The 27,142-nt window shown below is 41.8% G+C and overlaps 1 protein-coding gene across 10 annotated transcripts in view; it reads left to right on the top strand.

Annotated features, from left to right (window-relative positions):
* Nucleotides 1-27,142, top strand: part of LOC141726821 (transcription factor RFX3-like) — a 235,579-nt gene that overhangs the window by 143,079 nt on the left and 65,358 nt on the right. For all 10 annotated transcript variants that reach the window (XM_074531891.1, XM_074531892.1, XM_074531895.1 and 7 more), the window contains 6 exons: nucleotides 2,067-2,248; nucleotides 3,008-3,127; nucleotides 18,230-18,351; nucleotides 22,855-22,967; nucleotides 23,772-23,887; nucleotides 24,372-24,526. In XM_074531891.1, the coding sequence (XP_074387992.1) occupies nucleotides 2,067-2,248; nucleotides 3,008-3,127; nucleotides 18,230-18,351; nucleotides 22,855-22,967; nucleotides 23,772-23,887; nucleotides 24,372-24,526 (808 nt within the window). The remainder of the gene's footprint in view (nucleotides 1-2,066; nucleotides 2,249-3,007; nucleotides 3,128-18,229; nucleotides 18,352-22,854; nucleotides 22,968-23,771; nucleotides 23,888-24,371; nucleotides 24,527-27,142) is intronic.

Below are 27,142 nucleotides of genomic sequence, written 5' to 3'. Positions count from 1 at the left end.
GACAGAGAGTCCAAGCCACAAGCCTTTGTTATCATTCTTTTTTTTCCTATTCTTAGATAGCCTTCTGATGAAATCTTTTCTTCTATTCTTTTAGTATAGTTTCAATATAATATATATCATAAAATAATAAATCAAGCCTTCTGAAACATGGAGTCAAATCCTCGTCTCTTCCCTCATCCTAAGATCCCTGTGAACACAGTCACAATCACTCCCCTAGCCCTGCTGGCCAAATTATTGCTGATACAAGCCAGGATGCCATCAGCGTTTTTGGCCAAGTGAGCACACACTGACTTGTTCAGTCAGCTGTCAACCGGCACCAGATCCTTTTCTGACCAGCAGTTTTCCAGCCACTCTTACCCAAGCCTGTAGTGCTGCATGGGGTTGTTGTGACCCAAGTGCAGGACCATGCACTTCACCTTGTTTAGCCTCATGCAAGCTCTGCAGAGCCTTCCTACCCTCTAGCAGATTAACACTCCCACCCAACTTGGTGTCATCTGCAAACTTACTGAGGGTGCACTCAATCCCCTTGTCCAGATCATTGATAAAGATAATTATCAGAACTGGCCCTGATACTGAGCCCTGGGAAGCACCAAGCCACCAAATGGATGTAATTCCATTCACCACCACTCTTTTGGTCCGCCCATCCATCCATCCATCCATGCATGCATCCATCCATATATTTACCCAGCAAACATAAGCAGCCAGCTTCTTCAGGAAAATGCACTGGGAGACACTGTCAAAGACCTTACTAAGGTTCGACAACATCCACAGCCTTTCCTTCATCCACTGAGTGTGTCACCTTGTCATAGATGGAGACCAAGTTAGTCAAGCAGGACTTGCCTTTTCTAAACTAGTTCTGACTGGGCCTGATCCCCTAGGTGTCCTGTACGTACCACGAGATGGCACTCAGGATGATCTGCTCCATAATGTTCCCTGGCACTGAAGTCAGACTGACAGGCCTGTAGTTCCCTGGATCCTCCTTCTGGCCCTCCTTATAGGTTTGCTAACTTCTAGTCAAGTAGGACCTCCTCCATTAATCAGGACTGCTGATAAATAAAAACTATAAAAATATTTCCTTTTTATTTTTTTTGTTTTCTTATACTGGTAAATGTCATTAAAATTACCATTTTACTTGAGTTTAGTGTACATGACCCTGAGATTAGCTCAGTTGGTTAGAGCATGGTGCCAATTACACCAAGGTTGCGGGTTCAATCCCTGTATGGGCCATTTACTTAAGAGTTGAACTTGATCCTTGTGGGTCCCTTCCAACTCAGAATATTCTGTGAAGCTATGTTAGTTACTATTTGTTATATACAGAGGTACAGTCATGTATTAGAAACTGTTTGCCTAAATGCTTCCAAAATTACCAAAATTCTGCAATAGATTACACAGGAAAAAAAAGTTGATTTTGTTCCTCTTGGAAGCAAACAGGCTACAACAGAAAGGGATTGAGCCCATGATGCTTTATAGCTATACAAGTTATTTTTCATATCATCTAGATTGTTTTTTACCTTATATTTGATAGTTTCTTCTTTGTATTTGGAAGACAATAAACCCTATTCAGTTAAATGTAGTACTGGGTTTTTTTATTTGTATTTTTTTTAATTCCATGTGAAGACAAATAGTATATCATTCCAGAATTTAAAGTGTATTAACTTAGTTCTATTAGGGGTTTTTTTTAATGCAATAAGTATAAATTACATTGGTTATTTTATTTCTTTGGAGTTCCAGCAATTTTTCTCGAAAGCACAAATAACTTCATAAAATGTTAATGTATGGTACTGAATCTGAAATATTTTTAGAAATGGAGCTATCTGAGCTCACAGGTGCCACGAGTCTTGTTATTTCCTTGTAAACCTAAAAAAAATTTCCATAACTAAGGCATCATGGCATATCTAGCATTGAAAGAGATTTAAAAAGATTATATTTGCTCAAAGAACAGTCACTGTATTAAACAGGCCTTGAGTGGTCTAAAAAATATCAGTTCTATGTTGTACAATGAAGTGGGGGTTTTCAGTAGAGTAATAATGAATTTATATATGTTCACTCTTTCATATTTGACATAGCTCCAATGGCTTTTAGACAACTATGAAACTGCAGAAGGAGTGAGTCTCCCCAGAAGTACCCTTTACAACCATTACTTACGTCATTGTCAGGAGCACAAGTTAGATCCAGTCAATGCTGCCTCCTTTGGAAAACTCATACGGTCAATCTTCATGGGATTACGGACCAGAAGACTGGGAACCAGGTTTGTGTTAATAAAATCTTCAAGTTTAACAAAAAAATATCAATAATAATCATGAGCATGAAGCTCATATGTTAAAAACAAGCAAGGAAATAAGCAAATAAAAATATTTAAAACCTTTGTGTTTAGGGAGTTGCCAAATCCAGCAGATTTCAGGACTCAGGGGACTCCTGGTCTGCTATAGCCAGATTCTGTGTATTCTTATGACCCAGATATCTTCCATCTCAGTCCGATCAATGCAGTTACTTGCTGTTTCCATTTGCAGCTCTAGATAGCAGTGAGACTGAACGTGTTCCAAAGATGCAGACAAACACACACATGACACTAACACAGCTAACCACAGAAGCTAACACAGGGCAATGCCTTTACCAGCACCCATATAGACACTCATGAACATGATCACAGACAGCCCAGTTCTGTTCTTTCTTTCCAGTTGACCAGGACTGAAGTTGATTAGTGAAACATTCACAAATCCTCACTCACAAGCATACCCCATTTATGAAATTGTTTTATTCACCATGACTGCATAAGTAATTTAGTTGATTTTTTATTTACCTTATTCTATTTAAATGAAGCCCAACAGTAAAGTGCCAGAAAATATAGTTTAAGTGAACTGATTTTCAGAAGCTGGTGAAGTTATATCAGTTTTATACCAGAGTGAAAGACAAGCCTAACTTTTATGTACTGTTTTCCAGTCAAGGCAAATGTTAATGTGTGATGTATATACTAAAGAAACAATGTTATTTTTGTTCTTTCATGAAGGGGGAACTCTAAATACCATTATTATGGGATTCGTGTCAAACCAGATTCTCCCCTTAATCGGTTACAAGAGGACATGCAATATATGGCTATGAGACAGCAACCCATGCAGCAGAAACAGAGGTACAGTGTTATATGAAACTACCTTTTCATATTTCTAGATCTTGGAACCTTACTTGTCTGCATTTATGTGGCAAAGCTGAATCTCTAATTGAAATTTTTGAACTTCTCTTGGAAAAAATAAAGGTTTGTCAGTTCAACAGTTGATATCACTGGAGTCTGATATCAGTAGACATGTCTAAAAACTCATAAATTTGAAAAATTGATTTAAAAAGTAAGATATTATTCAATTCTTCAGAACAGACACTTCTTGGTTGTTTTGGGTTATTTGATCAAAAGATGGGGAAAAACAGTTATAGGAGCTTTGAGTTTCAAATTCTGCTGGTAATTTTCATCTCTTTATTCAGCATATATAAAAAATGATAGAAGAACTTGTGATTAGGTTCAGCTTTGTGTTGATGTCCTCCTCCTGGCAAGAACTGATGCATCAAACTCCTGGACTTGAGCAGAGAAGACTTGGGCGTCTTCTGGGCTCTGCTTGGAATAATCCCTTGGGAGACAGTCCTACAGGGCAAAGGGGTCCAGAAGAGCTGTTTTATTTTTCAAGGATCACCTTGAAGTTTAAGAATGGTCCATCCCAACGTACAGGATGTCAAACAAAGGTAGAACGAGGCCTGCATGGATGAACAAGGAGCTCCTGGCAAAGCTCGAACATATAAAGAAAGTATACAAGAGGTGGAAGCAATGCCAGGGAACCCAAGAGGAATATAAAGTCTTTCTATAGACTCTGTATAGACTGTCTGACTGTGCAGGGATGATGTTAGGAAAGTCAAAGCCTACCTATGAAGGACAAGAAGATTATTGGGAGTTGTCAGCATGTATTTACAAAGGGGAAATCATGCTTGACCAATGCAATAGTCTTCTAAAATGAGGTGAATGGCTCCGTGGATGAAGAGTGAGCAGTGGATTATGTCTATATTGACTTTAGCAAGGCTTTCAATACTGTCTTCCTGTCAGGGAGCAGCAAGGGCTGTCTTCTCCTTAAGGAATGGGGAGTTGGGAGTTGAGTACCATGGTATACACAGCAGAGACCTCACCAGCCTAGGCCTAGTCCTGCAGGATCCAAGTGAAATAAGCAGGGCAGATCTGGAGATGGGAGTCAGATTCAACCGAGAGTCCAGATCATCAGACAAATTTGTGGTGATGACACAGGTGCAAGGTCCAGCCAGGAAGTCAGTCCACAAATCAGACTCAGGTCTGGTGAGGACAACCAGGGTCAGACAGAGTCCACTGATCATTGGGTAGGTCCCTAGGGGCAAGACAGGTCCAAGATCAAGACAGAAAGCAAATCCATAATTTGGGGTCCAGGTCAATGGGCCATACCAGTCACAGGTGTGGGTGTGGCTGAGATAGTAATCCTGCAGCACAGGTATCTTATCAATGTGTATAAATTCGTGATGGGAGGGAGTAAAGACAAAGCCAGACTCTTCTCAGCAGTGCCCAGTAACAGGACAATGAGCAATGGGCACAAACTAAAAAAGAGAAAATGTCATTTAGTTGAAAAGCACCTCTGGCAATTGTCTAGTCCACACACACACACACCTGCAGCACAAAGCAGTGTCAGCTAGAACAGGTTGCCCAAGCCCATGTACAGTTGGGTTTTGAATTTCTCTAAAGGTGGAGACTCCACAAACTTACTGGGCAAACTGTATCAGTGCTCAACCAGCCCTAGAGTAAAAAAAACCAAGAATTTTCTTATGTTTAAGCAGGATTTCCTGCAATTCAATTTGTGCCCATTGCTTTTTGTCCTTTCACCGGATACTAATGAAAATAGTGGGGATCTGCTTTATTTATTCCATCCCAACAGTATCTCTATAAAGTAGTTTTGAAGATCTGTGTTCATCCTCTAAATCAATTCAGGGGTGCAAAGATTTTGGTGAAATAAATTTCCAAATCCCAGGCATTCTAAATAGATGAAACGCAGAGAGTAGGGAGCTAGCATGACTGTGTGATATTTACAAGGTAAAAAACTTAGTACTGTCTGTTTCCTGTGCAAAATCAGATATACTAATATACTTTTCAGAAAAGAGGTGCTTATCCAACAGAAAAATAAGAAATTTTCATTGAAAAAATTGGGAATCCATGAACCAACTGCTACCTACACAATGTTTTGTGCAGAAACTGACACATTTGAAGGTTTTGATGTAAATCTTTGATGGAAAAATAGACAGTTTAGAAGCAAGATCAGATGTATTCCTAATGTTTTTATCACAATGAACTGTGGTTTACATAATAGTAATTTTAAACAAAAGTTTAAATATATATATAAAACACCAGCATTTCTTATTCTAACATGTTTAATACAATTTTGCTGTTCTCTAGCATGCAGAAATATTTCATTTTACTTTTTATTTCTGTTTATATCCTTATTCTTCAGGGTTTAGGATACTTTTGGTCAGATTTTCTTCTGAAATGTGTATCGGGGAAAGCTTGGCCCATATAGTTGCTTGTTTATTTTAATGGATATAAAGATTCTCATGTATGTACTAGACCACAGAGGTTAATGCTTGGGAGGTGGGGGACAGGATAAAAGAGCTACATGTAAGAAAAACAAACCAAAAAAAGCATGCATTAAGCTGCATTACATTTTTAAACACTATATTTCTGAACTAAGACTTCAGCCACAGTTATGAATCATGTTTAGTATTTGAGAATTTTGGTGTATAACTGTATATTTGTATAAATTTTATCTCACAGTCTTCATAAATCTATCGTGTTTTTACATGATATAAAGGGCTCAATACTATAGCTTGAGTCATCAGGAGCAATCTTTATTATTTAGTTTTATGAATATTTCTAATTTTATTTAAAAACTAAAAAAGTTTTAATTTACATGCAATAATTCTCTTTTAAAAAGATATTCAGAGCAAAGAGAATCTAAGAATCATTAATGTTTCTTTCTCCTTTCTGATAACTCAAGCTGGGACATATTTTTCTCCTTTAGAATCATCTGACAACTGTGTTTGCTTTTTCTGTTAAGATGTATCAATTTCACCCCCTCTCCATCAATCACATTGAATCAGATAGACACTTTGAGTTCTTGACTTCTTGACAAAGTATAGGCTGAATTTATGCTACAGAAAACTTTTTCTCATTCTTTCTTAATTTGAAAGGTCATGCAACTTTCCTACTTGTGTGACGCTGCATTCCCAGAATTACAGGATATGATGAGTTGAACAGGACCAACAAGGATCATTGAGTCCAACTCCTGGCCCTGCACAGGACCATCCCCAAGAGTCATACCATGTGCCTGAGAGTATTGTCCAAATACTTAGTGAACTCTGTAAGGCTTGGTGGTATGACCACTTCCTTGGCGAGTCTGTTCTTTCTAGTGCCCAACCACTCTCTGGGTGAGGAACCTTTTTCTCATATCCCACCTAAACCTCCCCTGACACAGCTTCAGGCCCTTCCCTTGGGTCCTGTCACTGGTCACCACAGAGATCAGTGCCTGCCCCTCCTCTTTCCCTCACAAGGAAGTTGGAGACTGCAATGAGGTCCTGTCCTGGTTTAGGGCAAATTTGCTAAAGAATCTGCAAAGGAGGGCCCCTCCAGAAAGCAAAACTCACACGGCCCCTCCCCCCAACCGGTTCGGGAAAAAATTCCTCGGAGAGAGGTGGAAAGAACCTGTTTATTTGACTGGCCCAGCACCCCCAGCACACAAAATGAACAATACCCGATGACACCACTCTGAGAAAGATGACAAAATCAGAAAGTCTCTTTCGGGGGTGGTTGCTCTGTTCTCAGTCCCTCCGGCGCTGGGACAGCTGCTGCAGCCGAACGGTGTTCCCGGGTCCCAGTCCAGAGCAGGTTCGAGATGGTCACAGAAACAGGAGAGGAGAAACAGTCCAGGAAGGAACGTGGACTGTTTAGCTAGAACTAGCTAATAAGCAGAGGCCAAAGCAGAGCAGAAGCAAGAGCAGAAAAGGGAGCAAGCAAAGCAGCAAGCTGAAGCAAGAAGTGAAAAACAGCCCTATGTACTGCTCGTCTCTGTGTCCCTGATAAGAGAAACCCAAACAAAATTTCCACTCTTCAGAGCCGGTTTTAAAGGCACAGAACAGATGAATGGGAATACAAGCATCATAACGTCACCCCAGGACAGGTCCCTCCTCAGTCTCCTCTTATCCTGGCCGAACAGGCCGAGAGACCTCAGCTGCTCCTCACACAGCTTCCCCTCAAGGCCCTTCACCATCTTTGCTGCCCTCCTCTGTACACTCTAACAGCTTAATATCTTTCTTATATTGCGGTGCTCAAAACTGCAGACAGTAATTAAGGTAAGGCTGCACCAGTGCAGAGCAGAGTGGGACAATCACCTCCTTTGACTGGCTGGCACTGTTGTGCCTAATGCACCTCAGGACATGGTAGGCTCTCCTGGCTGCCAGGGCTTACAGCTGACTCATGATAAACTGTCCATCAACCAGGACCCCCAGGTCCCTTTCCACGACACTGCTTTCCAGCATCTCATTCATCAGTCTGTCTGTACATCCAGGGTTGCCCCATCCCAGGTGCAGAATCTGGCACCTTGTTGAACTTCATATGGTTGGTGATTGCCCAGTCCTCTAATTTGTCAAGGTCTCTCTGGCTTCGAGGGAGTCGAGACCTCCTCCAGTTTTGTATCATCTGCGAACTTGCTTAGTATATCTTCCCCTCCTGCATCCAAGTAATTTATGCAGATGTTGAAGAGCACAGGGAGGAGGATGGAACACTGTGGAACCCCACTAGATGCAGGTCGTCAGTGTGATGTCATCCCATTCACTATAAGCCTTTGTGCCCGACCCATGAGCCAGTTGCTCACCCATTGCATGATGTGTTTATCCATCTGTAGGATGGACATTTTGTCCAGAAGGATCTTGTGGGAGACACTATCAAAAGCTGGGCTGAACTCCAAAAAGATTACATCAAGTAGCTTCCCTTGATCACCTATCTGGATTATCTCATCATAAAAGGAAATCAGGTTTTACAAGGAGGACTTTCCTCTCATAAAGCTTTTCTGGCTGTGACCGATGACTGCATTGTCTTTCAGGTGTTTTTCAATACCTCCCAGAATGATCTTCTCCATAACTTTACTAGGCACCTAAGTGAGACTAACAGGCCTGTAGTTTCCTGTCTTGGTTTGAAAAGACAGATGTCTGCTTAAGGAAGGTAGGAGCCTCCCCTGAAATGGAAAATGTAAACCCCCTCCCTCTGAATTGTTATAATTTTGAAATTAAAAGGCTCTCAGGCAAAGATATGGGGATAGGAATAACAAGTCTTTACTAGGAAAACTAGAAAATACAAATGCAATAATACAAACAAAAAAAACCCCAAAACACTGTCAGAGTCAGAATACAACTTGACACCCCGTGGGTCAGGGTGTTGGTAGCAGTCCAATTAAATGGTGGCTGCAGTCCTCCTGGAGTGACAGGTGTGGTTCTGTTGAAGCAGTGATCCTGTAGAAGGGTGTAGATTTCCTCTGAAGGTCCAGTGGTGGTGTAGATGGGCCTGGTCTTCCTCTGGGAATCCAGTGGAGAAGACAGCTACTCCTCTGGGAATCCAGTGGGAAAAGGCTGCTCTGGTGTTCCAAAATCTCAGATTATATCCAGGTAGGAATGCTTGGCTCCTCCCCCTGGGCGGAGCATCTCACAATGGGATGATGTAATTTTATCAGTCATGCAGTGAGACTCAATGGCCCATTAACAGAAGCTATTTCCCCAGAGGGAGGATTGATTTGTGGAAGAGATAAAGAAAACTGCCCAATTAACAGCAGGTAGATTCCCCACCTCTAACAGATGGCAAATAGAATACACACTTATCTTAGAACTCAGGACATTTCCACGCACCTTGTCCAGGTTTAGAGCAAATTTGGGGAAGAATCTCCCAAAGGAGCTCTGGTGGGAAAAGCAAATCCAATCGGCCCCTCCCCCCAACTGGTCCGGGAGGGAAAAAATACCTCCTTGGAGAAAGGTGGAAAAAACCTGTTTATTAAACAATAAAACCAATATCAATATCAAACAATGAGACCCCTTGCCACTCTAAAAGAGATGACAAACTGAGAAAACCCCGGGTTGAAGCTCAGCTCACTCAGTCTCTGATCAGTCCCTCTGGTGCTGGAATTGTCGCAGGCCAGGCCTGGCCCGGTGGGCCACAGCTGCAGCTGCCAGTGCTCTCCTGGGTGTTTAGTCCAGAGCAGTTCCAAGAGGTCCAAAGAAAAAGGAAAAAAAAACAGTCCAGGAAACTTCTCTGCCTCAGCTAGCTAAACTAACTAAAAGCAAAGGACAGCTCTGTCCTGCTGTCTGTTCATCCACAGACAACACAGTCCAGGAGCAGGAATGTGGAGGAGGAGTGCAGTGTCTGAAAACAAACTGCGCGCTTCTTCTCTCCCCCCCTTCACTCTCTGGAACACTCCTAAAGGTACAAAACTTATTATTCAACATAAACAGAATGAGATGATTTGGGATAAAAGCATCATATAGTCAACCCAGGACAGACCTCCTTCTTGCCGTTCTTGAAAATCAGGACAACATTCACCAGCTTCCGGTCATCTGGGACTTCTTCAGATTCCCAAACTGCTCAAAAATCCTTGAGAGATTTTGCAATGACATCAGCCAGCTCTTTGAGGAGCTCAACTCCAGTTGAGGTTTGACCATACAGATTTTCTCCCAACAGTGGTGAGCAGCATCTCTGTATTCTTCACATGTCCCCTGACCTTGCTTCCACTGGCCATACCCTTCTTTTTGGCCTTATTTCCAAGAGAAGATCCCTGTTCAGCCAAGCCAGTCTTCTGCCTTGCCTGCTTGACTTCCAACATTTGACAATCGCCTGCTCCTGTGCTTTTAACCGGTGGTGTTTAAAAAGTGACCAGCACTTATGGACCCAGCACCTGCAAAAACATTTTCCCAGGGGACCTTATTCACTAATTCCCTGAGCAACCTGAGGTCTGCTCTCCTCATGTCCAGAGCTGAGGTTTGATGGACCTTTTCTCCTGTCAACAGAGATTTTAAAATCGATCTCTTTGTGATTGCTGTGGCCAAGACAGCTGCCAATCTCCACTTTGCTCATGAATTCCACTCTGTTGACAAGCAGTACGTCAAGGAGGGCATCTTTCTGAGTCAGCTCCCTAAGGACCTGTTCCATAAAGTTGTCATCCAGCTTTCTTAGGAATCTTCTGGTCCTGTTTGTACCAGCTGTGTGATGGTGCCAGTTAATTTCTAGCAAGTTGAAGTATCCCATAAAGACAAGGACAGTTAACTTGGAAGCATCATTGTCCTGGCTAGGAGGTCTATGGTAGACTCCCATGATAACATCTGCATTATTTGTTTGTCCTTTGATTCTTAAGTTTTTGGTAGTGGGTAAGGTGCTGCCCTGTGCTGGACACAGCTGGTTCCAGTTGCCTTGCTAATGGACCCAATGCAGGCCAAAGCTGAGCCAATCAACAAAGTTGATGGTGCCTCTGTGAAAACATACTTTAGACAGGGCAAAACCCACCACACATGCAGAGGAGTAGGGCAAAAAAAAAGAGTGAAAGCCAGCCGTATGAACAGAGGTCAAAGAAGAAGGTCGGGGAGGAGGTGCTTCATGGTGCCAGAATCAGTATTCACATAGCAACTTATTTAACAGACCATGCTGGAGCAGTTGGATATTTTTTGAAGGAACTGCAGCTCATGGAGAATCCATGACAGAGAAGTGTGAGAAGGAAGGAGTGGCAGAGAGATTTTCTTATGTACTGACCATAACACCCTTACACCCTTAAGCCCATCGCCTCACTGAAGTGGCTGCATGTAACCTGTGTCAGTAGCAAGGGGCGGGTGGGGGGGGGGGGAAAGATGAGTCTGGAATGAAGCCATGAGCCTGGGAAAGGAGGAAGTGTATTTTAATATTTGTCTTTTTGCTTTCTGCTACCTCAATTAGTAATTTCATTTTTATTTTAATTGGTGATAAATTTACTTAATTTTACCTAAATTGATTCTGTTTTGCTGCAACAATCATTTGTAAGCAATCTCCTGTCATTATGTTGGCTTACAATCTTTCTTGCTCCTGTTCTTCCTATTTTCTCCATCTGACCCACTGGGGCAGGGAGGGTGTGAGTGGCTGAGTGGGAATTTCACTGTTAGCCAAGGCTAAACCACCACAAATGCGAATATATCCAAAGACCTGCTAGAGGTATGCTTGTGTGCAGTGTTTGACATGGCCCTTAATTCAGGGTCTGAGATTTCAGAAATGAATTTCAGTTGAGTGGCAACAACCATTGAGCTAATGCAAAGGTTGCTGAGTCACAGCTGTGGTCAACATAAGCTATGGGAGTACTACTTCTGTATTCCAATAAGAAATTTAAAAATAGTACATGTAAACTACAGATGACTGTTGATAACAGTCCCATCTCCTATTTGAGACAGTAGCTTGGACTCAACAGACACAGATCAAGCAATTTAAAGCACCTTTGTACTGGAATTGAAGAAATGCACAGGTAAGAACTTGCCTCACCTATATAGGTATTTGCTGTGCCTTTCAACTGTAGCTGCTATATGGCTCAGACTTCCAAATGGAAGTCTGGTTTGTGTTTGACATACTGGTGCTAGATTGTTTATGGGAAGTGTCTTGGTTTGAAAGACAGGTGTCTGCTGAGGAAAGCAGGAGCCTCCCTTGGAATGGAAAATATGATTCCCTCCCCTCCAAATTATTATAATTTTGAAATAAAGGAGCTTTCAGGCAAAGATATGAGAAAAGGAATAACAGTTCTTTACTAGTATGTGTAACGAGGCAAACAACAACAATGGTAACAAGAAACAAAGAACAGAAAACCCAATAAACAGTCTTCCCGCTCTTTAAGCACTTTCCCTTTAGGTGTAGTTATGGCTGCAGTCGGCAGGGGCGCTGGTGGCTCCTCAGCTGGGCAGTGCAGGTGGCAATGATTCCCCTGTGGCTGCAGGGGGCGCTGTGGCACGGGTTTTGGCCTTCTCCCTCTCGCGTGGATGGGGGTGGGGTGGGAACAGCTGCCACCCTTGGGCACAAAACAAAACAGATCAAAACCCACCAAAATGGGATGGGATAATAAACCATCCCCAAGACAGGAATGAAATGCCAGGATATTTAAATAATTGAATCACAGAATCACAGAATGGTTGAGGTTGGAAGGGACCTCTGGAGGTCATCTTGTCCAACCCCCCTGCTCAGGAAGGACCACCTAGACCAGTTGATCAGGACTATGTCCAGATGACTTTTAAATATCTCCGAAGAGGGAGACTCTACCATGTCCCTGGGAAACTTGCTCCAGTGCTCAATCACTGGATATTTCCTGATGTTCAGAGGGTATCTCCTATGTTTCATCTTGTGCCCATGGCCTTTTTTGTTTTCACTGTGCACTACTGAAAAAAGCTTGGCTCTATCTTCTTTGTATCTTCCCTTCTAGGATTCATATACATGAGTAAGATCCCTCCAAGTCTTTTCTTTTCCAGGCTAGAGTGCCAGCTCTCTCAGTCTTTCCTCATAAGAGAGATGCTCCAGTTTCCTTAATCATCTTGATGGCCCTTTGTTTGGGTCTCTCCAGTATGTCCATGTCTCTCTTGTACTGGGGAGCTCAGAACTGGACACAGTACACCAGGTGTGGCCTCATCAGTGTTGAGTAAAGGGGAAGGATCATGTCTCTCCACCTGTTGGCAATGCTTTGACAAATGCAGACAAGGGTACCATTGGCCTTCTTTGCAGCAAGGGCGCAATGCTTGTTCATGTTCAACTTGATGTTCATGAGGACTCTCAGGTGCTTTCCTGGAAGCAGCACAACCCTTTGTAATATCAGACACTCTTCCCTGTTTTGATGCTGTCTGCAAAGTTGCTGAGGGTACACTCTGCCTGATCATACAGATCATTAATGAAAATGTTGAACTGGACTGGACCCACTATTGACCCTTGAGGTACACTGCTAGTCACTACACTTTTTGCCACTGATCATCATCCTCTGGGCCCAGCCATTGTGGTAGGTTGACCTTGGCTGACTGCCAACTGCTCACCAAGTTGCTCAGTACAAGAAAGAAAAATACCACAAAATGCTCATGGGTCAAGATAAAGACAGGGAGATCATTCAGCAATTGCTGTCACAGGCAGAACAGGCTCAACTTGGAGAAATTGATTCAATTTATTGTCAATCACATTTGGATAATGAGAAATAAAAACACATTTAGAAAAACATTCCTCTCAATTCTTGCTTCTTTGCAGGCTCAACTTCACTCCCAACTCTTGTAACTCCTCCTCCCCAGCAGCACAGAGTGATGGGGAATGAGGGTTGCAGTCAGTTCATAATGCATTATCTCTGCCTCTCCTTTCTGTTCACCTGCTTCAATGTGGGATCCTTCGCACAAGAGACAGCCCTTCATGAACTTCACCAGTGTAGGTCCTTCCCATAGACTGCAGTTCCTCATGAACTCCAGCATGGGTCCTTTCCATGGAGTGCAATCCTTCAGGAACAGACTGCTCTAGCATGGGTCTCCCATAAGGTCACAGGTCCTGCCAAATAAAACCTGCTCTATGTGGGCTCTTCATGGGCTGCAGCTTCTTTCAGGGCACATCTACCTGTTCTGATGGGGGTTCCTCATAGGCTGCAGGTGGATCTCTGCATCTCCATGGATCTCCATGGGCTGCAAGGGAACAGCTGCTTCATCATGGTCTTCACTATGGGCTGCAGAGGAATCTCTGTTCTGGCAGCTGGAGCACCTCCTCCCCCTCCTTCTTTTCTGATCCTTGGTGTCTGCAGAATTTTTTCTCACATATTCTCACTCCTCCTCCCAGCTACTGTTGTGCAGCATTTTTAACTCTTTTTAAAATATGTTATCACAGAGGCACTACTAATGTCTCCGATTGGCTCAGGCTTTGGCCAGTGGTGGGTCCATCTTGGAGCTGGCTGAAACTGGCTCTTTCTGACATGGGAGCAGCTTCTGCTGTCTCCTCTCAGAAGCTACCCCTGCAGACCTCCACTACCAAAACTTTGCCACATAAACCCAATATAGCTATTCAGCCAATTCTCAATCTATCTCGGTGTCTGCTCATCCAGTCCATATTTCATCAATTTTTCACCTCATCTAGCAGGCCAGTAATTTCATTGTAGAAGTTTACCAATTTGGTCAAGTGCGAACTCCTTTTGGTGAATCCATGCTGACTACTCCCAATTGCCATCTTCTCCTTCATGTGTTTTTCAATGGTTTCTAGGTTTAGCTGCTTCATCAACTTCTCAGGAACAAGGTGAGGCTAACCGGTCTATAAAAGCTGTTAAAACTGTTTGACTCCTATAATGTCACCTGTAATAATGCCAGAATTAAGGCTTTTCCCCAAGATAAAGCACATTGGAGCAAGTGGTAGCATAATCCTGGCTCCTAGCACCTAGATTTTTTTTCTGTGTGAAAGTTCTTTTTAAACCCTAGAAACTCAAAAGACTGTTACTTTTATACATTCAAGACACTTTAGATTCTACTCAAAGAGCTGAAAAAATTGTGAAATAATAAATTTTCTAGAAACTAGTGGATATTGGAATAAAATTTCAATATTACCGTATGGAATGTGCCTGGGCTCGTCTGGCCCCTGCTGCTTGGCCAGAGGTGGTAGCTGTGGTATTTCACCACAGAGATACCTCTGGCTGGCTAGATGTTGCAGCTAGGAACTTGGAACATGTCCAGGCTTGTAGGAACTCAGTTTTACCTCTGGTGAAAGTCCTTAGGCGAGGTGAAGAGAAAAGGAGAGGATTCTGAGGAGGGTTAAATTCAGAGTTTTATTCCAGGATCACAGAGCTCTGAATCTTGGTAACAGCTCCCAACAGAATACCGACCACATGGTCTGAGTGTCCTTTTAAGCCCAAGGAGAGGGGGGAGGGAGAGGATAGGTGAGCCATCAATCCAGATGGGAGGGGGAGGGTCTCATGGGACAATGACACTTAGACAGGCCAATGGCCCCAGGTCTGAGAAGCATCTTTTGAACTTCTGCCAATCACACCACGCCCTTGCTGGAATGTTAAGCTTGACAGACAGCTCCTAGAAGGAGGCAAGGGGAGGGGAAGGGAGAAGTTGGCACACCTGGGAAAGGACTGGGGTAGCTAAAACAGGAAATTGCAACACACTGCAACAAGTGGAACTATGTGAACATACTGATTTTGATTTTAAAATAGAAATTGATCTTCTGCCAGACATTTTTAGAGTATAATGAGACTAAAGTTAAAAATTCTTTAAAAATTAGGTTTTTGGATTGCAAAGAGATCTATCAAGTGATGAGAAGTTTATTCATAAGAGTTCAATGTCACTTGATTAGGTAGGGAAAAGGTAGGGAAAAGTACTGGAGCTATATATGAATACAACAATAGGCTACAGAGCTACAAATATATGTGTAAAGAATATAGAGAATATATAAAAGAAAAAAAGGCAAAAATCAATTCAGCATCACTGTGATACTAGAGATTAAACTTTAATCTTCCTAAAGTTGATTACAGTTGTAAAATTTATTTCTGCAGGCCTGGAATTTTATCCTGGGCCTTTACAATAACTAAACTTCATATAAAATTCATAGAGATTTAGATCATGACAAAAGTTTTTGTTTTCAAGTATTCTCATTCCTAAAGTTATCATACTCTATGTTAAGGCAAAGAGGTGTTTTTTGGAAAAGTATACTTCTTTTTGTTGTGGTTCGATGCTGTCCAAATGCCAGGCACTCATGGAAGTTGTTTGCTTACTCTCTCCTGCTACAGTTGGGTTGAGGAGAGGGAAAAAAATTAACTAACAGTTCATGAGTTAAGGACTAGGAGAAAAAAAGACTTTAACAGGAAAACAGGTTCAAATTTAAAGGTCTAAAGTAAATTTATTGTTAACAGAGTCAGAGGAGGAAAATGGAAGTAAAATAAGCCTTTAAAACACCTTTTTTTTCCCCCAGCCCCTCCATCTTTCCCACCGACGGCATAGGAAGACAGGGCATGAGGGGCTTTGGTCAGATCATCTTTCAAGATCTTTTTCCATTCACTCAGGGAGAGGAGTATTTTTTCTGCTATGCCATGGGGTCCCTCCCACGGGCAAAACTGTCATCTTCAAACTGTTATGGCATGGGTCATTTGTCCATGGGGTGTGGTCTTTTAAGGCTAGGCTGCTCAAGTTTGAAAGCAAGGGCTCTCTCTCTCTCTCTGTCTCTGGAAACAGGGGCCCTCTCTCTCTATTTGGGTCTCCCACTAGACCACAGCTTTCTCTAACATCCACCCATTCTGGCATGAGCACTTTTCCCACAGGCTGCGAGTGGACCTCTGCATCCCCTGTGGACTTCATGCATTAAAAGGAGACAGTTTGTTTTACCATAGTCCTCACCATTGCCTGCAGAGGAATCTTGGTTCCAACGCTTGAAGCACCTTCTCCCCCTCTTTCTTTTCCACTGACCTTGGTGCCGCCATGTTGTTTTCCCTCACATATCCTGAATTCCTCCTCTTTTCTGACTAGAAGAAAATCTTCTGCTTGTAGGTACCATTGTCAACAAGTTCCACCAATTCAAAGATTTTTGCAAGATCCCACAGTGCCGAGAAGTTGATCTCATGTAGGTTCCGCATCAGGGAATCACTCGTCATGCTTCTGCTGCTGGCCAGGTGACCCTGCTGCCATTGTGCAGGCAGTGGCGGCTGCTGCGGCACTGACACTATTTAACACTTGTCTTCATGTGGCGCACTGGGAAGGGGAAGCTATTGCCATCACTCCTGCCCTTTTTGCCCGCAGCGCAGTTGGCTAGGGGCAGCCAGGCAGGCAAGGCTGGCCACGAGCCACACTGGGGATGGCAGCGGCCGCACCAAAAAAACAGGCCATGCCAAATCAACACACTTGTATATCACATGTTCTATGTTATTGTATAGTTACATATATGTCTAGAATGACCAAAACCTTGTATGCTTGCTTCTTAAGGGAACTTTCTCATAAACTAAAATCTAAATAGCCACATAGGACATTTCTGTTATCTATTGAATAAGATCAAAATGTGAACATGCTCACATCTGACTTAACTTCTTTTAAGAGGAGCATTTTCAGAGTGGAATTTGTTGATGTTTCTAAAGTTAAAACTAAGCTTTACAATCTGCAATTTCAGACTTGAGCAACAGTTCTCATGCATTGCTTTCTGCATTGAGGTTTGTCTGGTTTTCTTCTGGGTTCAAAGCTACTTCAGAAGGACAAAGGTTCCAAGTTCTTATCACTAAGAGCTATGGCAGAATTAATTTTCAGTTGTGTTGAAGATGGCAGGCAGAATCTTCAGCCTGTCTGTGTGATAGTTTTAACATCTGACCACCCTAAACAGAACTCCTATTTGTATATTTGTCCTTTTTATCCTTTATAAAAGGTTTTGCGACTTAAATGATGAAGAGAATGGAATGGAATGGAATGGAATGGAATGGAATGGAATGGAATAGAATAGAATAGAATAGAATAGAATAGAATAGAATAGAATAGAATAGAATAGAATAGAATATTTCAGTTGCAAGGGACTTTCAACAATCATCTAGTCCAACTGCCTGACTACTTCAGGGCTGAACAAAAGTTAAAGCATATTATTAAAGGCATTGTTCAAATGCCTCTTGAACAGTGACAGGCTTGAGGCATTGACCACCTCTGTAAGAAACCTGTTCCAGTGTTTGACTACCCTCTCAGTAAAGAAATGCTTCCTAATATCAAGTCTGAACCTCCCTTGATTCAGCTACTTAGTTTAAGTAGCCTTCTCAGACCTTCTGAGCTTATGAGAGGTTTGTTACATGTTAAAATTATTTAAATTACTTTGTCTTCAAACAAATGAATCACCCTTCTTTAGGTGATTAAACCTTTATTTTTGAACTACTTTATTCCTGGGAAGACAAGTCCTTTGGAAAAGGAAATATTGTGTTTCTGTTTAGTGTAAATGCGCTTTAGATGTTAGTGGTATAGTTTTTAACCAAATTCCACAAGAAATTGGTAGTTGTGCTGTGATATGTGCTTTATGAATTTTATGTGTTGCCAATGTTCTACATTTCCTTGCTACAATTATTCTGATGTTACTTTTTTCTTTTGTGTGAACTAGCAAAACTGTATATTAAGACTCAGAAATCAGGCACTTACAAAAATGTGATCCTAAAGAATGATTTTGTATTTGATCATTTTGTAGGTACAAGCCTTTGCAGAAAGTGGATGGAGTTCCAGATAGTTTCACAGGAAGTGGTCAACAGACAGGCACATCTGCTGAACAAACTATAATTGCCCAAAGTCAACATCATCAACAGTTTTTAGGTATGAAAAGATGTTATACTGCCGTCTCACTGATAATAGAACAAAAAGATACTCATAGGAGCTATATGTTCTGTATTGCAAGACTTCTGCAGTATTTAATATTCATTATGCAGATATAAACAAAAAAAAAAGTGCAAAATCTATTTGCACCGTAGATTTAAAATATATTGCAATGCAAGTGTGGTGAAGACTGAGGCAAACTGCTCTGGCAGATGTGCTCTGGAGTCAAGGATCATGCCGAAGGACTGTGGAGAGAGTTCCTGAAGTGGCAAGACCTCAAAATTAGCACCAAGAGGTGCCTCAGCACCCCACCTTCCCCTCCCAGCAGGAAGCACTGAAGCTCTGACCCAGAGGCAGCTCTGACTCAGTGTGGGTGAGGTCAGGAGTGATGAGGTCCACTCCCCACCCTGTAACACCCCAGACAATGTATGGGACTAAACTGAGGTTCCTTTGCTTTGGGTAGATGCAAGGGAGAAATACCAACCAGATAGTCTCAAGAGGTAAAAATCCTACAAAGGTTTACTGGCAAAAAATAGAAAATCAAGGAACTTTGGCAAAAGATTTAGTACAACATAAAACACTTATTACGGCATCATCTTAGCCCATTCAACTTCGCAACCTTTAAACTCATTTCATGTTTACGTTCCATAAGAAAGTTTGAAGAAGAAAGGGAGAAAGACAGGAAAGATATAGCAAAAGAGTCATAGCTACCAACTCCTGAGTTCCAGCAATGTAACAGATAGAAAACTCCAAGATGAAGGTAGGGTTAAAGAATGATGTGCTTGCCTTGTGCTCAGCCTTCTTAAACCCTTGGCCCTTCATGGGCCTTCCTCCCAGGTGGGACTTCCAGTTATTCAGCCACTCAGGGGCTGGGTTAGGCAACACTGGGGGGATGCCTCCAGTGTTCTATTATTGACAGAGACTGCAGGGCTGGGGGGTATTTGGGGCAGGGCACCACCTCACCGGAGCAAGGCTGGACCGCCCCCTACTACACACATTCCAAGCATCCCAAAATGTCTCCAGACATTGCTCTTTCCAGTCTCTGACACACCCATACAAAAGGAGCTCCTAGGGTACAAAGTAGGTAAACAGGGTGGGGTGTGGCAGTTCAGGAAGGTAGAATGCAGTCACCCACCAGCTCAAGAGGAGAGCTCAGTTGGTGGTCATTACCTTCTCAGAAGGAGCTCAGCTATAGTATCCCTTTGGAGGGGAGCTATGTCCTCTGGACTTGCCAGAAAGGATGTGGTGACACAGACAGAGATGCCATGAAAACACACAGCCATCTAGGTCTTGGGCTACAGGGAATGCCAGAGCCTGGCACTGGTACTGGATGGCAGTAGAGACAACAGCTGTGTGAGGTGTGGTGAAGTGGATTATCTGCTCAGCCCAGGGGCAGATCTAAGAGAGGAGGTAGAAAAGAAGTATCAGGAACTCTGAATGGTTGAGCCAATCTCTACCATTCCTAAGGCAAATGCACCAGCTGGCCACACCACAAGAAGAAAATGATCCTTTACACTCTCACTACCAGGCAGAAGGAGGGGACCTAAGAGATGAGAGGGAATGGAAAGAGGTGTCTACTCAAGGCAGCAGGCAAATCCCCTCCTGGCCTACCTCACCTTCCCAGCTGCAATACAATAAGTATGTGGCTCTAGAACTTGAAGACCAGGCACAGAATCATCAACATTGGAAGAGACTTCCAAGATCATCTAGTCCAACCATCAACCCAGCACTCCCATAATCACCCTTAAACCATATCCCCAAGTGCCATATCCAGATGCCTCTTGAACACAAATACAACATGGGCACTCTACAATATGGACAAAGGTCTGTCCAGGTTGGAGGAGTTGCCTAGAGTGAGTAAGTTTACCCCCTGCATCACAACTGCCTCAGTCAAGAAAAAAAGAGCAATTGTCATTGGTGACTCCTTTTTGAGAGGAATAAAGGCCTGATATGCTGACTGGACCCAACCCATAGGGAAGTCTGGTGCCTCCCTGAGGCCTGGGTAAGAGACATTGCCAAGAAACTCTGGAGCCTGGAACAGCCCTCTGATTATTATCCATTACTGATTTTTCAGGTGGTCAACAATGAAGTCCAAAAAAAAGTCTGAGGACAAAAAGGAGCCCCAGGGCTTTGGGATGAATGATTGAAGGATCTGGAGCAAACAGTTTTCTCCTCTGTTCTGCCAGTTGCAGGGAATGATGGAGGTAGAAACAGGAAAATCATGCAGATGAATACCTGGTGCTGAGCCTGGTGTGACCAGCAGAATTTGGGTTTTTTTGATCATGGGTTGTTTTACATGACACTGAGCCTGCTGGCAACAGCTGGGGTACACCTGTCTCAAAGGGGGGAAAGGATCCTTATTAGCTAGCAGGGCTCATTGAGAGAGCTTTAAACTAGATTTCAAGGGAGTAAAATCAGAAACACTGGAGATAAGCCTGGGGGTGGCACGCCACTGACAGATGGCATGCTAATGAGGTCCTTCAGTCTGTAGTCTTGATAGAGGTAGGAGATGGAGATCCATGCAGTAGCAAGGATGCATGGGTTATTGATGTGCTAGAAACCACAGAAGCAGCTGAGAATGGTCAAGCAGAAATTAGAGCTTCTCCCCCTGAAAAGACAGTGGATCAATAGCACAACTTAAGTGTATTACATCAATGCATTCAGCATGGGCAACAAACAGGAGGAACTGGAAGCCATGGTGCAGCAAAACTATGACATAGTTGCCATCACAGAGACACGATGGAACTGTTGTAGCATGGCATCCCCAGCCGGGTAATAATTGGCATTGACTCCATGATTCCAGAAGGCTGATCAATCGCTTTATTATACTATACTTATTAAGAAACCCATCGCCTTTACAAACAGTCCAATACAGTTTGACCTAATTGGTCCTTTAATTAAAACCCCATCACCATTGGCTAATTAAGAAACCACCCTTTGGTAAACAAATCTCCATAACACATTCCACATGTTCACAACAACAGGTGCAGCAAGTGAAGATAAGAATTGTTCATCATTCTTTTCTCTGATCTTCTCACAGCCTTTCCCATCATGATGCCTGGGCAAGTTGTGTGCCACTCTCTGTAGCCAGAGAGCTGCTGCCACAATGGAACAAGTTGCACAACTGATGCAGATGGTCTTTCAGGTCCTTTCCAACCCAAACCATTCTATGATTCTATAACCTGATCTTCTTCTATGACAAGGTGGCCTGCCTAGTGGATGAAGGAAAGGCTGTGGATATTGTCCACCTAAACCTCAATAAAACTTTTGACACTGTGTCCCACAGCATTCCCAGAGGACGGGGCTGTTCATGGCTTGGATGGATACACTGTTTGCTGGGTAAAACACTGACTGGATAGCTAGGCCCAAAGAGTGGTGATGAATGAAGTCAAATCCAGTTGGTGGGTGGTCACAAGTGGTATTCCCCCGGGCTCAGTATTGGGGCCAGTCCTGTTTAATATCTTTAGCAGTGATCTGGATGAGGGGGTTGAATGTGCCTCTGTAACTGTGCAGATGACCCCAAATTGGCCAGAAGTGTTGATCTGCTGGAGAGTAGGAAGGCTCTGCAGAGGGATCTGGACAGGCTGGATCAATTGGCCAAGGCCAGTGGCATGAGGTTCAACAAGGTGAAGTGTTGGGTCCTGTATTTGGGTCACAACAACCCCATGCAATGCTACAGGCTGGGGGAAGAGTGGCTGGAAAGCGTCGGAAAAGGATCTAGGGGTGCTGGTCAACAGCTGGCTGGACTTTAGATGGCAGTGTGTCCGGGTGGCCAAGAAAGCCAATGGCATCCTGGCTTTTACATTTGCTAATGTAAAAATGCTTATTAAATGTGTTATTGCAGTAATTGTACACTTTGTTTTGAATTCGTATATTGGAGATTTTGAGGCATCTCATCTTTTGGCACAACCTTGCTGTTACCAAAATCATTGGGAACCTTTGGCTATAGTTAGCAGGTTTTTTAATTTTCCTTTCCACTGTCCCCCTAGTTGACAGTGCATTTTCCCCCCCGTACCAGTATATCTGTTGGAAACACTTGTGAGAAATAGTAAAAGCACATGTTGGCTACAGTTGAAAGGCTTTTAAATTTCAAGTAAGTATATGCTGCTGAGTCTACTAAACCCTAACATGCATGTCAATGCAAAAGCTCTTTGGTTGATCAAAATAAAACTATTACATTATGTTGATCTCTTATATACTGACATTAATATTCTGAAAATTAGTCTTATCTTTTTTTACATACAGATACAATATGTATGTGTAATCATTTTTATCTGCTACCTCTTAAGAATAATTTAACATCTTTTGTTTTAAAAATAGCTAGCTGGTTTGCTCACAATTTTATTGCAACTTTAAAACATATTAAGTATGAAAGACATTCCTCTTTGGGCATTATGACCTTCTAGACTTTATTTCTTTACATCATCCTTAAATGTTTTCTGACCAAACTGTAATTAGCAGAATTTGCAATATCTTTGTTCTGTTATGTTGTCATGGAAACAGATGCATCTCGAGTACTTCCAGAGTTTGGCGAAGTTGAAATATCTTCTCTGCCAGATGGTACTACCCTTGAGGACATAAAATCACTGCAAAGTCTTTATCGAGAACACTGTGAGGTAAGAAAAGTGTCTTTTCACAGAAATCATTCTTTGAAAATTCATGTCATCTAGTGAGAATCAGAACAACAAGGTGACTGACACAAAACAGATTACAGCCAGCCTACTTGTATCTTATGTGATTCTCAAATATTTTGCTTATTCAGAAAGGACATTTACAAAAAGACCCCTGAAATTTCTCTCTTAACAGGAAAAAGGACCCCATGTAATAGAATACCGATACAGGAATGTAATAATGTGTAGATTTTGAGAATTTTAGATAAAACAAATTTTAGATAATATATATTCAAAATTGAGCTTTTTTAATATGAGATGGAATCATATTAAATTATTATTTGTAATGTTTATGTTAAAACAAACTAATTTTTTTCTTCAAGTTTTAAAGAAGCAGGTTGCTTAAGAATTTAAGGCAGCATTTTATATTGAATAACGTGTTTTAAAATTATTGTTGAAGGTGCTTTAAAGCATGTAATGAAGTAACAAAATTAATGAAATAGGTTTCCTTTGTGTTTTCAATAGTGTTAAAAGTTCAGTTTAAGTGAATTCACCTGATATATGTGCTTAGGCTCTTTTCTGGAGGGCTGATCTTAGTCACTTGGCCTGATCTTAGTTTCTGGTTACACCAGTCCAGACAGCTGGAAAAATTTTTGCTACAAAGTTATTAAAAAGGATATTATATGTTTATTTATAAGCATACATTTTAATATTTTTTCTGCAAAATGACCAGGGGCAGCTATACCCCTTGAAAGAATTGTGGGGAGAATCACTTAGAAGACTATCTGCACTGATTTTATATTTCTTTAGGCAATAGTGGATGTTATTGTGAATCTTCAGTTTAGCCTGATAGAAAAATTGTGGCAAACTTTCTGGCGCTATTCTCCCTCTGCTCCAGCTGACGATGTGGCTATTATTGAACTGAGGTCAGTAAATGTATCTTTGCTTACTGTTCAACATCATGATATAACAGCAGGAGTCAAATCAATAGAAGACTTAGTTTTACCTATAGGCTAAGAACCTTTTCTGATAGCAATAGTTTTTCAGGTTAAATTTGTGTTGTCTGCTATTTGATATATAGGGTGTTGGTATATGTCAAACTGCAGCCTTGAAATGATTGTATACATCTATTTTTTTTCATTTGGATTACTAGATTCAAAGTATCTTTTCACAATATGTTGTCTGGTCTGTTTAAATTGAAAGGACCATTTTTATCATATCTCTCCATTATTTATGGTCTGGAGCAGAACTTTGGAGGCCATTTTCCCCCCCAGTTTCATATGATGAAGTTAGTTTCAATTGGATGTAACAGAAACATCTATAAAGTTTTCATTAAATAATCTATTTCAAAATGGATTGCACTTATCTGTATGTAAATGCATTTCCATTTGTTACATTTATTCACAACAGCAATCTGAGTGAAATAGAAAGTCGACTTCCAAAAGGAAAACTTATTACTCTGTGCAAAAATGAGTCTATTCTGAAATGGATGGGTAACTGTGACCATGTGATGTACCAGGCTTTGGTGGAGATTCTCATTCCTGATGTCCTTAGACCTATTCCTAGTAAGTTAAACACAGATAACATTTCATAAGACTGTCTTTTGTTTTGTTTTATGTGGTGAGATTTTTGTGCCTCGTGAAACTTTTGGAAATTATTTCAAAGGATCTAAATGTCATGTGTCTATGTGTGTGATCTTTCCTTAACTTTGTTGACTAGAAAGGCATACTGGAGTTGATGTAAGCATTGTATTTAAAGAAAAGCAGAGTGGATGTTTCATTGTATTTAGGAAAGCCTATAGAATTTTTAAGAATATATTTTATTATGAATTATGCCTTTTTTACTGCTAATTCTAAGTTTTTATCAAAGATAAATATGGCTTTTTTAATATACTATTTCTAGTCTAACTGACAGCTGTGAATGTATTATGGCTCTAAGCCTGAGTCCAATAATGTCAAGACAGTCTTTCTGTTGACTTCAGTAGGCTTTAGTTTTTTATATATAAGTTCTAGTTGTTAAAAAATTAAAATGTATACACTTTGTCATTTTATTTTTGGATAATTAAACATTAATGTATTATTAGCGGCTTCTAAAACCTTATCAGTTTTGATACCTATTTAACCAACATAACACTCAAACATCTTAAGACTTGTTTATTGTTCCAGTCTATTATAGTTTATTTTCGATTTCCAGTATGAAGGACTCATTGATTGATTCTGATATTATGGCAAACTGACCATTATCAGGAATAGAGCATTCTTTTATAGCATCCATGGTACTTTTTAATGGCTGCTTTTGGTAGTAAATGATTTTTAAATTGTTTCCCAGGAAGGACAAATTCTTTTTAAAAACATTTATTGCATGTTTTGTATGTTGTGTTAAATCTTGAAATGTAATTATAATAACATATATATATATTATATATATATATATATATGTATATATATATCATATAAGATTAAAAGAATTTATAAAAGAAATATTAGGAACCAACAGGAAGACACCTGTAAAATGCCACAAAGGAATTGTGTTCTTCTAAAATGGTGACAAGGTTGATAGGTCTACTGAAGTGCCTCTATAGCAATGCATGCAGGATGGATAACAGACAGGAAAAGATGGAAGCCTCTGTGCACCTGGAAAGCTATGATTTAATACCATCACTGAAACAATGGGACAAATCACACAACTGAAACGCTGCAATCAATGGCTATAAACTGTTCAGAAATCATTGGCAAGGAAGAAGGGGTGGAGGGGTTGCCCTCTGTGTAAAAAAAAAAAATTGACTGGAGAGAGCTGTCTTTGAAAACAAGTGCTGAATGGGTTGAAATCTTTTGGGTAAAAATAAGGGAAAAGCCAACAAAGGAAACCGCATGATTGGTGTTTGCTACAGGCTGCCCAATCAAGGGGAGCCTGTTGATGAAATGTTCTTACTTCAGCTACAGGAAGCCTCACACTCACAGGCTCTGATCCTCCTGGGGGACTGCCCTGACACCAGCAATCTCTCCTCCCACATCTTTCAAGACCCTGAAATTCAGGGTAGGGACTGGGAGGAAGAAGTCCTTCCCATCATGGGAGAAGATCAGATTTGTTACCACCTGAGGAATCTGAGCATACACCAGTCCATGGGATGACAGGAGAAGCTGAAAGCCATTGTGCAGCAGGAAAACTATGACATAATTGCAGTCACAGAAACATGGTGGGATGACTCATATGACTGGAGTGCTGCAATGGATGGCTATAAACTCTTCAGAAGGGAAAGGCGAGGAGGGAGAGATGGTAGGGTAGCCCTGCATGTTAGGGACTGACTCAACTGTCTGGAGCTTAACGATGGTGTCTATAGGGTTGAGTGTTTACTCAAGAATCAGGGGCAAGGTCAACAAGACAGATATTGTGGGAGTCTGTTATAGACCACTCAACCAGGGTGAAGAGGCAGATGAAATATTCTATAAACAGCTGGGAGAAATCTTAATAATCACTAGCCCTTGTTCTCGTGGGAGACCAACTTATCGGGTGTCTGCTTAAAATACCACACAGCAGAGAGGAAACAGTCTAGGAGGTTCCTGGAGTGTGTGCAAGAGAACTTCCTGACACAGATGGTGAGCCAGCTCAGGAAGGTGCCCTGCTGGACCTGTTGTTTGTGAACAGTGATGGACTGCTGGGTGATGCCTTAGGCAAAGCGATCATGTAATGACAGTTTTTGATTCTCAGACAAGTAAAGAGGGGTGACAACGGAACTGCTACCTTGGACTTGCAGAGAGAAGACTGGCCTGTTTAGGAAACTGGTTGAGTGAGTCCTTTGAGAGGCAGTGCTGAAGAGCTAAGAAGTCCAGGAAGACTGGACATTCTTCAAGAATGAAATTCTAAAGGCGCAGGAGCAGATTGTCCCCACGTGTTCAAAGATGAACCTGCGGGGAAGATGACTGGCCTGGCTGAACAGAGAACTTTGGCTGGAACTCAGGGAAAAATAAAGAAGAGTTTATGACCTTTGGAAGGAGGGACAGGAAACTCAGGAGGGCTACAAACATGTCATGAGTTTATGTGGGGAGTATATGAGCCAGCAGTGTGCCCAGGTGACCAAGAAGGCCAAAGATATCCTAGCTTGTGTCAGAAATAGTGGGGCCAGTAGGACCAGGGAAGTGATTGTTCCCCTGTATTTGGCACTGGTGAGGCTGCACCTCATA

The sequence above is a fragment of the Zonotrichia albicollis genome, chromosome W (genome assembly GCF_047830755.1).
Source record: "Zonotrichia albicollis isolate bZonAlb1 chromosome W, bZonAlb1.hap1, whole genome shotgun sequence".
In the NCBI taxonomy this organism is placed as follows: Eukaryota; Metazoa; Chordata; class Aves; order Passeriformes; family Passerellidae; genus Zonotrichia; species Zonotrichia albicollis.
This window is presented reverse-complemented; position numbering and strand designations above follow the sequence as displayed.